The 13709-nt window shown below is 44.9% G+C and overlaps 1 protein-coding gene across 4 annotated transcripts in view; it reads right to left on the bottom strand.

Annotated features, from left to right (window-relative positions):
- Positions 1-3356: 3356 nt before the first annotated feature.
- LOC106737419 (solute carrier family 2, facilitated glucose transporter member 11) overlaps positions 3357-13709 on the bottom strand; it is a 36181-nt gene continuing 25828 nt past the window's right edge. For all 4 annotated transcript variants that reach the window (XM_059713498.1, XM_019493654.2, XM_059713499.1 and 1 more), the window contains 5 exons: positions 13046-13156; positions 10772-10873; positions 6820-6895; positions 4488-4615; positions 3357-3666 (listed from right to left, as the gene is read on the bottom strand). In XM_059713498.1, the coding sequence (XP_059569481.1) occupies positions 3463-3666; positions 4488-4615; positions 6820-6895; positions 10772-10873; positions 13046-13156 (621 nt within the window). In that variant the 3' untranslated portion in view covers positions 3357-3462. The remainder of the gene's footprint in view (positions 3667-4487; positions 4616-6819; positions 6896-10771; positions 10874-13045; positions 13157-13709) is intronic.

The raw sequence follows: 13709 nt of genomic DNA, 5'->3' as shown, positions 1-13709 counted from the left end.
CTCAGTGGGAGCCTTTTCCAGAAGGCTCTAGTTTGTGAAAGCATTATAGCAATGGGTACTTCTTCACCTAGGATATTAGTGAAGTTCTCAGTTCTTACAGCAGAAATATAAAAATCTTATTATCTCAAGCTCTGAGAGGTACATGGCCAAAGGACTTATCTCCTAACATGTCCTCATTTTGTGTAGAAAAGTTACAAATAAATAGAATCTTTTAAATAAAAATATATGTACTTTAAAAGTCTGGTATAGCATTATTAACATGAAGTGGTTCTAACATGAACTGGAAGATGGGATGGAGAGCACCCTCAGCAAGTGCATGGATGACACCAAGCCGGGGGGAGTAGTAGATACACTGGAGGGTACGGCTAGGGTTCAGGGTGACTTAGACAAATTGGAGGATTGGATCAAAAGAAATCTCATGAGGTTCACCAAGGACAAATGCAAAGTTTTGCACTTGGGATGGAACAATTCCATGCACTGCCACAGGTTTGGGATCAACTGGCTAAGCAGTAGCTCTGCAGGAAATCATTTGTGGGTTACAGTGGATAATAAGCTGGATATGAGTCAACAATATGCCCTTGTTGCCAAGAAGGCTAACGGCGTACTGGGCTGCATCAGTAGGAATGTTGCCAGCAAATCAAAGGAAGTGATTACTCCCCATTCTATTAAGGGAAGTGATTATTCAGCACTGGTGAGGCCGTATCTGGAGTACTGTTTTGGGCCCCTCACTACAGAAAGGATGTGAACAAGTTGGAGAGAGTCCAACGGAGGGCAACACAAATGGTGTGGGGGCTGGGGCACATGACTTATGAGGACAGGCTGAGGGAGCTGGGCTTATTTAGTCTGCAGAAGAGAAGACTGAGGGGGGATTTGATAACAGTCTTTAACTACCTGAAGGAGGGTTCCAGAGAGGATGGACCTGGACTGTTCTCAGTGGTGACAGATGACTTAACAAGGAGCAATGGTTTCCAGCTGCAGCAAGGGAAGTTTAAGATGGGTATTAGAAAAACTTCTCTCACTAGGAGGGTAGTGAAGCACTGGAGTGAGTTACCTACAGAGGTGATGGGATCACCATTCTCGGAGGTTTTTAAGGCCTCGCTTGACAAAGCCTGGGCTGGGATTATCTAGTTGGGGATGGTCCTGCTCTGAGTTGGGGGTTGGACTAGATGACCTCCTGAGGTCCATTCCAACCCAACTTTTCTATGATTCTATATTTAAGTTTGGTGCCTAGGAAACATTTATTTTCTTATAACAATAGATTTGTTTAGGTGATAGAATAATGCATGATGTGTCTTATTTCTGGGTTAGATGTCTAGATCCTTGATTGATAGGATGTACCAGAAGCTATTCCAAGTCATCTTCATGTTGAAAATTGATGGTTGCCTCACAATTGTTTTTCAGATTTCTGTGATTAATTATCCTTCTGTGGTGAGAAAACGCATGTCTTTTCTGAAGAAGGACAGGCTTAAAGAGTACGTGAAATCACTAGGAAAACTGGTAATCCAAATTGGATTGAGTGAGTTGTGGAGGTTTACATTTAATTTTGGGACAGAGTAGAATGGGATTGTGCACTTTACTGTATGGGTATGTGAAATACCAATTTAACTTATGGCAAAATATGGGGGCATAATATTTAGGCATCCTATTAGAAGTTACAAATGATGGTTCAGGGCAGGAAAACAGAAAATGTTGTGATAATTGAGCCATCTGCTTATTCACCATAAAGAATGGCATATAGTTTATATTTGTGTGTGTGAGTCAATGTGACTTGAGAAGAGTTTTCTGCAGGAGGCAGTGTTCTAAACTAGCATCTCACTACCTTGTTTTCCAGTGTGCAATTAGTTCTAACATCCCAACTCCTGCTTCTCCTCCTGACCTGTTAACCTTTTATAGTTTCATAGTTTCACAGTAGCTAGGGTCAGGAGGGACTTGAACAGATCATCTAGCCTGACCCCCTGCCACAGGCAGGAATGAATGCTGCGTTCACAAGACCCCAGACAGGTGATCATCCTCATCTTGAATTCGCCCAAGGTAGAGGCGAGGACCACTTCCCTGGGAAGTTGGTTATGGTGCTGTTCAAAATTTTTTTAGTTTCCCAACACTAGGTTAAGACAAAAAGAATAAGACAGTGGGCACATCTACATGAGATGCTTAAGTGTGCAGTAGCAAAGTTTACTGCAAAGTAAGCAATGAGCTAGCTGCTAGCTGCATCACTGGCAGATCAGGGCAGGGGGCTGGGACCTGTCCCTCTGCAGCTCTTTCCAAGTCCTCTTCCCCTAATCGGGGAGCTAGGACCAGGAGCTCCCTGCTGCCGTGGCAGGGGGACATTGTCCCAGCCCCAGCAGCAGGCAGCCCACCCCTACCAGGGCCAGGTGACAGCTGTCTCTTGGCCTGGTACTACCTGCCAGCCCCTTGGCTAGCACCCAGGGGGAGGCTAGAGCTTTCCCCAGTGGTGGCAGAGGCCCATAGCAGGGCTGCAGAAAGTTTGGTGCTAAGAGCAGCAAATCTGCTGCCTAGTCCCTGCATATGTAGATGCCTGCCTGGGAGTGCTTAACCTGCAGAAGTTTACTCCTGAGTAAAATGAGCCCAGATCAAATGCATGTGTAGACGTGCCACTAAAACTCAGTTTCCTGTCCAATTCTACTTATAGGGCATGTCCAATTCTACTTATAGGGTGCATCTACATGTGATACTATGTCACCGTTGTGATGTGCTATGGTGACATAGTGTCCACAGGTATCTACACATGACCAGCAACTAATTCGCCTTAGTAGCACACTCTCCTGTTGTAGTGTGCCACTACGGCAAAGTAGCCGCTAAAAATAACTGTGCAACAAGTGTACGGTGCAGTAGGGGCAGTTACTGCTCCATGCTTTAGTACTTCCAAAAAGAAATTCTAAATTGCGATGCAGTAACAACATCGCCATAGGGCAACATGTAGATATACCCATAGTTGCATAGAAAAGAGAGTAGTTGTTAGCAGTAGTGGGCTATTTGCAGTGCTGTATTTTAAGCACATGACCAAAACTTTGAGAGACCTTTTGATATATTTCATCCTCTTCCTCTTAAACCTAGGGAGAGTCATTTGACAGATTAACATACATAGTTTCATGGGCCACTAATTTGAAATGGCTGATAAGAGAAGGAAATGCTGTAAAACCGATGTGTCTCATGATACTTGAATGCTCACACATTCCAGTCCTGGGATAGATCTCTGTTAATCATTAACAAACATCCTTATAGTACAGAGCTGTATTAGGAGGGGAACCATCTGTAAAGATACTGCCTGCATGCATGTAAAGCAAACACAGATATAAAATGGGATTACTTAGAGTAAGAAACAGCCTCATTGTGGATTGTTATTCAAAGAGATTTTTATTAAATAAGGGTCAACGTTACCATTAGCTTCTGTTGTGATCTAGAAACCACCTTTAGCCAATAAAAATGGCCTATTCTGGCTGGTCAGAGCTTGGTGCAGGTATATTCCTTATAGGATTTCCTTCCCACAATCTGCAGAACATTCTTCCCAAAATGCAATGTGCTGAATTCCTCTGCGATTTCCATGACTGACTTCCCCTTTGTCTCTGGGAGGAACAAGTAGATTAAGATCCCTGAGATGGCAAGGACCCCAGCAAAGATGAGGAAGCAGAAGGGACCAAGAGCCTCCTGAAAATGAAAATAAGAGAGAAAAATATGAGCAAATCCCCAAATGACACTTGCCCTCTTAGGTTCTTGTATGTTGTAGCTTTGCACCCCAGGAATGGGAAAAATGGTGATTCTCAGATTATATGTTTATTTGATTTTTTAAATCTCTAAAACTGTAGAGAACAGTTGTATACCTGGGGGGAGGGGGAGGGCAAGTGGGGAATTAGCCCCAGGTGTTGACTGTGAAGGGGGCACCAGAATGGCTCTCAAAGGAGTCTTTCCCATGACAGGAGCAGCCCTACAATTCCCAGCCATAGGAGTGTGGCAGGTGCAGCCCAGTGCCCAGCAGTGCATCAAGGTGGGGGGGAAGTGAGTGGAATGGCGCTCTCCTGTCTCCTAGAGTCCTTGCCACAGCAGGCACAGCCCTGTGCCCACTAGCATATTTGATAGGAGAAAGTGAATGGGGCACAAGGAACAACTCCCAGGGAGTCTGTGGCATGGGGCTGTTGCTACTTAAACTGGCACTGCTACCGCAGCAGCAGCAGTAGAAGCTGCCTTCACTGTGCAAAGAGCCAAGGCAGGGCAGAATTCCCTTCCTCTTACCCCTACTCCCCTGCCCCAGGCGTCAAAGGAGCTTGCCATGCCTCTGTCAGAGGAAGTCTGTAAAAGCCAGGTCTTTTGCCCAGCTGACCTCCATAGAGCAGAGTGTTAGAGGTTATTTCAGCACACTGATCACCTACAAAGCATTATGATTTACTAGCAGTTGCCTTGCTACCCAGGTCAACCTTGAAAGTTGGTTTAATTGGGAGCATCAAGAAAGAGACCCAAATTGAATCGCTTACCACAAGAAATGGGAAGATCATCCCAATCACTACAAGGCCAACCCAGCAGATGGTCCCACTAATTACAAGGGCAGATGATCTGGCTGACTGATTGAAGATTTCAATCATGACAGATATGCTTGCTCCAGCTGAAGAGGAAACATGAAAAGGCAATAAGAAATTTCTATGAATTTTATTCCCATAGGAATTTTAGTTACCTTTTTTCCAAAGCAAGAAAATTAAAATTCATAATTTAGGAGCAGCGCTTGGTCAGACAGAGGCCCACAATGTCACACTCTGTCCCCATTTCCCAACATATGTAGTTCTTGCTTGTATGGGGGGCTAGGACCAAGACAGGTTTCCAGGGTATTCTATACCGTGATGATGGCTGTGATCATTGGCGATGCGTGCACCCCCTGAGATTGGCTGTGCACCCCCTGGAAATGCCAGCTGAGAAACTGGAAGTGCCGGTGGAAATGCACTTCTGGTTTTGCTAGTTTCACTGCTGGTGATAGTTCTGGGCTCGGCGATCGGCGGTGGGGGGACCCCCTACAATCAGCGATCTGGTCCCCCACCCCCAGACTTGGGAGGCACCACTCGCTCATGGCTGTGATTATAAATGTCTGAACAGGAATCGGTGACACACAGTACTAGTATGTGATGCTACTGAGCTTGTAATAACTGAGAGTAGCTTTTAGTCAAGAAACTGGAGCAAGTTTTGGTCCCAGGTGAGGTCTTGTGGAAACATTCTAGCAGCAAGTACAGCAGTGAGCTGGCTCGGGTAGCTCTACTGTAGTTGATTCAGAATTAAATTAAAAAAAAGAGAGCTCGAGATGATGCTAAGAGAAAAAGCTTCGCTTGTCATCAGTTAATAATCTTTCATAATCCTTAACGGGTCTGGGTTTTCACATGTGAGCTGAGGAAGTTCTAGGGTCCTGTTTCCCTTTCTCATCTTTGCCAAGAACATAGCTTCTGATGGGTTTGGGGAGAGCCTACCTAATTAGTGCCCATGCTTGCCCAAATCTGAACCTGTGTGAATGTCAAGCTTAAATGAATTAATAAACTTTCTCTCATGTATCCTGAAGGGGTGAACAGAGACAACATTTAATGTACTTAGAGTTTAGTTTTAAATACTTTGCAATATAAATGATTTTCTGTGACATCAGACTTCTGTTGTGATAGAATCATAGGTCATCCTGCCACTGGACTCCCTCCATCTTGATCATCCCTCATAAATTGGGGTTCACCCTTGTTTCCATTCCTGCCTATGGCACTGACCTATGAAGATGTACCATATTTACCCAAAACCAAGACAACTTTGAATTTAAGATTATGCCCCCAATTATTAGATTCCATACATGGAAAATGCAAAGGTTTGTTATAATTTTCCATATATAGAATCTAATTATTAGAGGGTTGTCTTAATTTCTCCCTCCACTGCTGCAGCAGTCAATCAGCAGGGAGGCAATCAGTGGCACAGGGGCAGGTGGCCTGATCCCTGCTCCTTGCCTTCTGCTACCTGTCCCCCGCAGCCACCTGTGCTACTCCCACAGTGTCTCTGTCCCCTGTCCCCCACATCACTTAGCCCCCTCTTCTACCTGCTTTCCCCACTGTGCCTGCCCCCCACAGTGCCTGCCCTCTGCACCTTGTATTCATATCTGAGAAGACGGCCCCCCCTCCAAATTGAATGGGGAGAAAAAACCTTGTCTTGGTTTCAAGTAAATACAGTACTTACACACATTTCCATTTCCATATATTTATCAATATTAATGTGTTCATACAGAATCATAGAGCGGCAGGGTAAAAAGGGACTTCTAGAGGTCATCTAGATCAACCCTTGCTCAGGGCAGATCATCCCTGACTAAACCATCCTAATCAAGTGTTTGTTTAACCTGCTCTTAAAAATGTTTAATAGTGGAGATTCCACAGCCTCTCTAGTTAGACTGTTTCAGTGCTTAACCACCCTCAGTAAGAAAGTTCTTCCTAATATCCAACTTATATTTCCCTTGTTGCAATTTAAGACCATTGTTCCATGTCCTGTCCCTTGCTACCACAAATAGTTTATCTCTACTCTCTGTATAACTATTCTTCAGTTATTTGAAGACTGTTATCAAGTTATCTGTCAGTCTTCTCTTCTCCAAACTAAATAGTTCTAGTTCTTTCAGCCTGTCCTTGTAAGTCTTGTTTCTCAGGTGTCTAATTATTTTTATAATTCTTTACTGGACTCTAATTTGTCTACATTTTTTCTTGAAATAAGAAGTTCAAGACTGTACACAGTACTTCAGGAGAGGTCTCACCATATATATGGTACAGCCCACAGATTTTCAGTAATCACCTGTGTTGATGTACTCACCTGGCCCAGTTCCATATGCGACAATGAACAAGAAGATGAAAATTACACTGCAATATGACATCCAGAAGACTTGATCCTAGAGGGGAAAGTAAGGAGAGGAAATGCAAATTATTACTGTGGTGCAATAATATACTGGCTATTTTTCTCCATTGGGTTACGAGATTGCTATGGAATTGCTTTACATACTGGGAACCAAATCAAATGTATTAATGGGTGAGTTAGAGGAGAGGTCAGTAGTTATCAGAATAAATGGATCAGCCATTTTTATTGCTGGAGATAAGGGTAGCAGAAATGTTTGGAAAACTGAAAAGGTGCTTGCCACTGGGAAATGAGATTTTCTGCAGCAAAGGTAAGTGTGTGTTTTCTACTAGGTTGGTGGATCTCCTCCGGCAGGCTTTAAACTAGGCTCGTCGGGGGGAGGGGAGTACGAGGGCGGGGGAAGCTGTGGACCACCAAACGATGTGGCACCCACAAGGACAGCCCAGCCTGAAGAAGGAGAACGTTGGAAACCTGAAAGCCATGGGGAGGCCAGCACTACAGAACAGGTAAGAAACAAGAAGGTAAGAAACAATGGGCCCCTTGGGACTCGGAGCGGGGGGGCAGCAAAGGCACCAGTCGCAGGGCTCAAGTGCCTATATACTAATGCTAGGAGCATGGGGAACAAGCAGGATGAACTAGCGCTCCTGCTTGCACTAACACCTATGACTTAGTGGGGCTAACAGAGACCTGGTGGGATTCATCCCATGACTGGGCGGTACATATTGAGGGCTATAGATTGTATAGAAAGGAAAGGTCGGGGAAGAAAGGGGGGGGGGAGGTTGCACTTTATGTCAGTGAGCAATATACATCAACCCTCATCAAGACAGAATCCGAGGTTGAGGAAGTAGAAGGATTGTGGGTTAGGCTACATGGGGGGCAAGGAGAAAGGGATTTGGTGGTAGGGGTCTGCTACAGACCCCCACACCAAGGGGAAGAAATAGATGCGCGGCTCCTGAGGCAACTCTCGGAGACCATAAAAGCTAAAGAGGCAGTAGTCATGGGGGACCTAAACTACCCGGACATCTGCTGGGAGACGCAGACAGCAAGGTCCCATCGCTCACGCAGGTTTCTAACCTGTGTACAGGACCTCCACCTGACACAGGAGGTGCATGGTCCCACTAGAGGGAATGCCATACTGGATCTGGTATTGGCAACAGGAGGTGACATGATAGGGGACCTCCAGATCGGTAGCCATTTGGGAGACAGTGATCATCTTATAATAGAATTCAACATAAGACGTCGAGTGGGTAAGGTAACTAGTAGGGTGAAAGTGCTAGACTTTAGGAAAGCTGATCTCAATGCACTCAGGCGATTAGTCAAGGACGCACTGCAGAGTAGGAGTTTTGAAGGGATGGGAGCCCAAGAAGGGTGGCTGTGCCTAAAGGAAACGATCCTTCGGGCACAAAGCAAGACGATCCCTGAGCGAGGCAAAAAAGGGAAAGGGGCCAGGAGGCTTCCATGGCTGACCAGAGAAATCCAGGGCAGCCTAAGGGCCAAAAGGGGAGCGCCTAAAAAGTGGAAACAGGGTGAGATCACTAAAGATGAATATACATCCTCTGCTCGTGCTTGTAGGGAGGCAGTTAGGCGGGCCAAAGCTACCATGGAGCTGAGGATGGCAATCCAAGTAAAAGACAACAAGAAATTGTTTTTTAGATATTTTGGGAGTAAAAGGAAGGCCCAGGGAGGAATAGGACCACTGCTAAATGGGCAGAAACAATTGGTGACAGATAGGGGGGACAAGGCTGAACTCCTCAACGAGTTCTTTGCCTCAGTGTTCCTAAGTGAGGGGCACGACAAGTTTCTCACTGGGGTTGTAGAGAGGCAGCAGCAAGGCGCCAGACTTCCATACGTAGATCCTGAGGTGGTGCAGAGTCACTTGGAAGAACTGGATGCCTTTAAATCGGCAGGCCTGGATGGGCTCCATCCGAGGGTGCTGAAGGCACTGGCCGACATCATTGCACAGCCACTGGCCGACATCATTGCAGAGCCACTGGCAGGAATATTTGAACGCTCGTGGTGCACGGGCCAAGTCCCGGAGGACTGGAAAAGGGCTAACGTGGTCCCCATTTTCAAAAAGGGGAGGAAGGAGGACCCGGGCAACTATAGGCCAGTCAGTCTCACCTCCATCCTTGGTAAAGTCTTTGAAAAAATTATCAAGGCTCACATTTGTGAGAGCCCGGCAGGGCAAATTATGCTGAGTGGAAACCAGCACGGGTTCGTGGCGGGCAGATCGTGCCTGACCAACCTAGTCTCTTTCTATGACCAGGTTACGAAACGCCTGGACACAGGAGGAGGGGTGGATGTCGTATACTTAGACTTCAGGAAGGCCTTTGATACGGTATCCCACCCCATACTGGTGAACAAGTTAAGAGGCTGTGACGTGGATGACTGCACAGTCCGGTGGGTGGCAAATTGGCTAGAGGGTCGCACCCAAAGAGTCGTGGTGGATGGGTCGGTCTCGACCTGGAAGGGTGTGGGCAGTGGGGTCCCGCAGGGCTCGGTCCTTGGACCGATACTCTTTAATGTCTTCATCAGCGACTTGGACGAGGGAGTCAAATGTACTCTGTCCAAGTTTGCGGATGACACAAAGCTATGGGGAGAAGTGGACACGCCGGAGGGCAGGGAACAGCTGCAAGCAGACCTGGATAGGTTGCACAAGTGGGCAGAAAACAACAGGATGCAGTTCAACAAGGAGAAATGCAAAGTGCTGCACCTAGGGAGGAAAAATGTCCAGCACACCTACAGCCTAGGAAATGACCTGCTGGGTGGCACAGAGGTGGAAAGGGATCTTGGAGTCCTAGTGGACTCCAAGATGAACATGAGCCGGCAGTGTGACGAAGCCATCAGAAAAGCCAATGGCACTGTATCGTGCATCAGCAGATGCATGACGAATAGGTCCAAGGAGGTGATACTTCCCCTCTATCGGGCGTTGGTCAGACCGCAGTTGGAGTACTGCGTGCAATTCTGGGCGCCGCAATTCAAGAAGGATGCGGATAACCTGGAGAGGGTCCAGAGAAGGGCAACTCGTATGGTCAAGGGCCTGCAGACCAAGCCCTATGAGGAGAGACTAGAGAAACTGGACCTTTTCAGCCTCCGCAAGAGAAGGTTGAGAGGCGACCTTGTGGCTGCCTATAAGTTCATCACGGGGGCACAGAAGGGAATTGGTGAGGTTTTATTCACCAAGGCGCCCCTGGGGGTTACAAGAAATAATGGCCACAAGCTAGCAGAGAGCAGATTTAGACTGGACATTAGGAAGAACTTCTTCACAGTTCGAGTGGCCAAGGTCTGGAACGGGCTCCCAAGGGAGGTGGTGCTCTCCCCTACCCTGGGGGTCTTCAAGAGGAGGTTAGATGAGTATCTAGCTGGGGTCATCTAGACCCAGCACTCTTTCCTGCTTATGCAGGGGGTCGGACTCGATGATCTATTGAGGTCCCTTCTGACCCTAACATCTATGAATCTATGAATCTATAAGGATGATGGCTAGGCAGTGCCACCGCCATATGTAGGGGGAGAAGAATGCACACAGGTGCTGGGATGCTCAGGGATGGTGACAAGAGCAAGGCAAGATGCATCAATTATAGAAAAGGGTTGATGGGGCTATGTAGCAAGGTACTTGGGGAATGACTAGGTCAGGGTACCTTGTTTATGAGACACTTACTTTGGCTGCTGAAAAGAGTATGAAGCTAATTTAGGAAGAGAAAGCACAGAGATTTCTCCTAGAGAGCACAGAGATAAAGACTTTATGGAAGGTGCCATAAGATTGCATTCACATGAAATTCAGCCCTGCATTGTTGAGAGAACAGAACTAAAGCTGGCTGTGTGATCCCCTGTGGTGACCTAGGTTTAATATGAGAATCACAGAAACTGCAGCTTTTGTAGAAAGAGGACTTCTCAGTAGTAGAGGCTTCCTTACCTTCAGCAAGAGAGTTGCTACTAGGAATGTCAGGACCAGTGCCATCAGCCAATAACCACCCCATAACAGTATCCGCCTGCCAAAACGGTCAATAATGGAGCTCTAGGGGACAGAAAAAAGACTGATATCACTGGAAGCAAAGCAAATTCTGAATGAACTTGGCTTTCATACCCTCTTCCTTTTTCCTTCGGTCTTCTTCTCTTAAGCGTCCAGGAATAGGTGTCATTATATGACTTCTCTTAGCTATGTCACCCACCAAGGCACTGTCAAGTGTTAGTTTGATTAATTCCATGGGTGTTATGATGCAGTAGTTAGATTGGACACTGCTATTTGGGGCCAGAAAGGGCAGCTTTTATTTTTTGAATGATTATTCTTTACTTATAGCTCATCTTCCTTGTAAGTAAAATTCTTCCATTTGAATGCATTTCCCTAAGAACCATGAGTATACTAAGTATGTTCTTTGTTGATTGTAGTCGCATCTATTTACTTAGTCTTTTATATGCTGTGTCTGTTTATTACAACATTCATAGCCTGAGAATGGCTTGTGCATCTCTACTATAGAGAGAGAGTTAACTGGATGAACAATTCTAAAATATTCATTGATTCTTCATGTGTGTGTAAAGCAAATTATCAATTGCCATACATTTTATATGATTAACTCACCTGTGCTAGTTCTTTCTTTGATGTCAGCGGTGGTGGTGGCAGTAGTAGTATGAGGAGGAGGAGTAATAATATATGGCCATTGTTGCAAATGGATCCCAAGGATCCAGGCATTGCATCTGGGGCTAAAGATTTGTGGATGCTCTAATTGTCACTGGGTATGTCTACATGTACATTTGATGTGGGAGCAGTTTACTTGCGAGTAAACTACTTGCCCGTAAATGCTCCCGGTTGGCGTCTACACATGTGCTATTATGCAGTAACTGCTCGCAAGTACATTTTCTACTTGCATTTGCAGGTAGCAAATTTATTCATGTGTAGCAAAGTTTACTGTGCAGTAAGCATGTGCATGTGTAGATGTGCACACGTACTGTGCAGTAAACTGCTACCGCTGCTTTGAGTTGATTGTGTGTGGAATCACACAGCAAATCAGATTTCGGAAAAAAAATGTCTGGCTGTCCATGATCATATTCTGTACTAGTGTGTTGGGATGGGAAAACGTTTTAATAGTTGTTACCTAAAGCTTTTTCTAGCCATATCAAATAAGACAAATTTTGGGGTATAATCACAACATGGCCTTACTGGTTACACAAGCATGATCTGCATGATCATAGATATAAATCCTGATTAGAGGTTGAGTTTATACCATGTGCTGATAATTCAGTACGTTGAGGAGCTATATTATTAGACTTCTGTCCTTCAGATGAGCTGTTAAATTGAAGCCCTTTCTGCTAATCACTATACACTTGACTTTATAAAATTAGTCATGAAAGTGGTGGTCAGACTTTACTTGGCCTCACCAACCTCTGAAACACAGTTACCTCAGAAGTGTAATGTGCAGTTTTATAAGACATAAGAAAAATGTATAATAATAATAATACTAATAATGCAGAGCTAAGTAGGGTTTCCCAGTTGCATTTAATTTCAAAGATGGTAGCAATGTGAGTGACCTCTAGCACCATATGATAGAGTTAGATCAGTACTAATTCTGAATGCCCTCAGCTGAATTGCATCACTTTCTTCAGCACCTCAAGTTTTTCACTAACTATTTTCCATCACCTTCACCCCACTTAATTTGTGAGTTGTCATGAGATTATGATTTAAGGTTGTTGATACCTTCTATACATGACATTTTTATCTCAGAGATTTTCTAGGTACTATACTTTAAAATGCTCCATACTGCATATGCTAAAAACCATTTTTCAGATGTGTGAGTACACTTTTGAAAATTTGATTAAGAATCAACTATTCCATGCAGTTTACCCATCATCAAGACCTATCTTACCACAAAGTGCCATTGCTCCTCTCTGCCTTTGCTGTGTCTACTGTATCTGGTCTTAAGTAACCTAGCAGTTATTTAAACTTAATAATCAAGGGAGCATGATATGAGCTCCAGTTTTAAATAATATAAGCCTGGATGTTTAAGAAAAAACATGGATTGTGAGCTCCCAGAAGATGAGAAATCATCCAGAGGGGCTGGAAATACTGTTTTGCAGAGTTGTGCAGTGATATAGAAAGATTAATCAGTTTACATAGTGAAGTTCCCATTCATTCTAAGAGAAAACTGGCTCTCATCACATGTCATTGTTCCAGCCTCCGCTAGGTATGACTTACACACAGGATCATGGAGAAGAGTTCACAGATCCCCACTCCTAATGATATATATGGAATGAGGTCTTCATCCAGCCTGGCTGTGCGGAACACTTCAAAAGTGTAAAAGTAGATCTGGAAAATGCATTTAGAAAACATTAGAAAATGAAATGCAGTCAAGATACATGAAGTGTCCTTGTGTAGCACTTCTCAGGTCTAGATCTTTCACCAGTATTGTGTCACCAGGTGGGCCTTAGTGGGACCCATGAGAGGAAACTGAGGGCTTTGGATTCTCTTTGTACAGAGAGAAGTGGGGACACCAGTTTGACACCTGAAATTCAGGGATCTTTTGGGGATTAAGGGAAAGGATTTGACAGTCAAGAAAAGGATGGTGTTGAAAGAAGCATCGTGTTAGGAAGACAGAGGGAATAAATAAAGGACCAGGAGGAAGGATCTGGTTGCAGCAGAAGAATGGCATTGGGAGGGAAAGAAGAGAGAGAGGATATATCAAAATAGCAGTTAGAGTGCAATTTTCAGGGCTTTTCCAAACACAGCTGCTAATTCTGTAATGGTTTTACAATTGCTCATCAAAAGCCTGAAGAGTTCCTAGACCAGTAGGTGCCACTTCCCTGAAGTAGAAGACTGCGCAGCTGTCTCAAATTACCATCAGTTTTGTCTTTCTTCTGCC

This window comes from Alligator mississippiensis, chromosome 10 (assembly GCF_030867095.1).
Source record: "Alligator mississippiensis isolate rAllMis1 chromosome 10, rAllMis1, whole genome shotgun sequence".
In the NCBI taxonomy this organism is placed as follows: Eukaryota; Metazoa; Chordata; order Crocodylia; family Alligatoridae; genus Alligator; species Alligator mississippiensis.
This window is presented reverse-complemented; position numbering and strand designations above follow the sequence as displayed.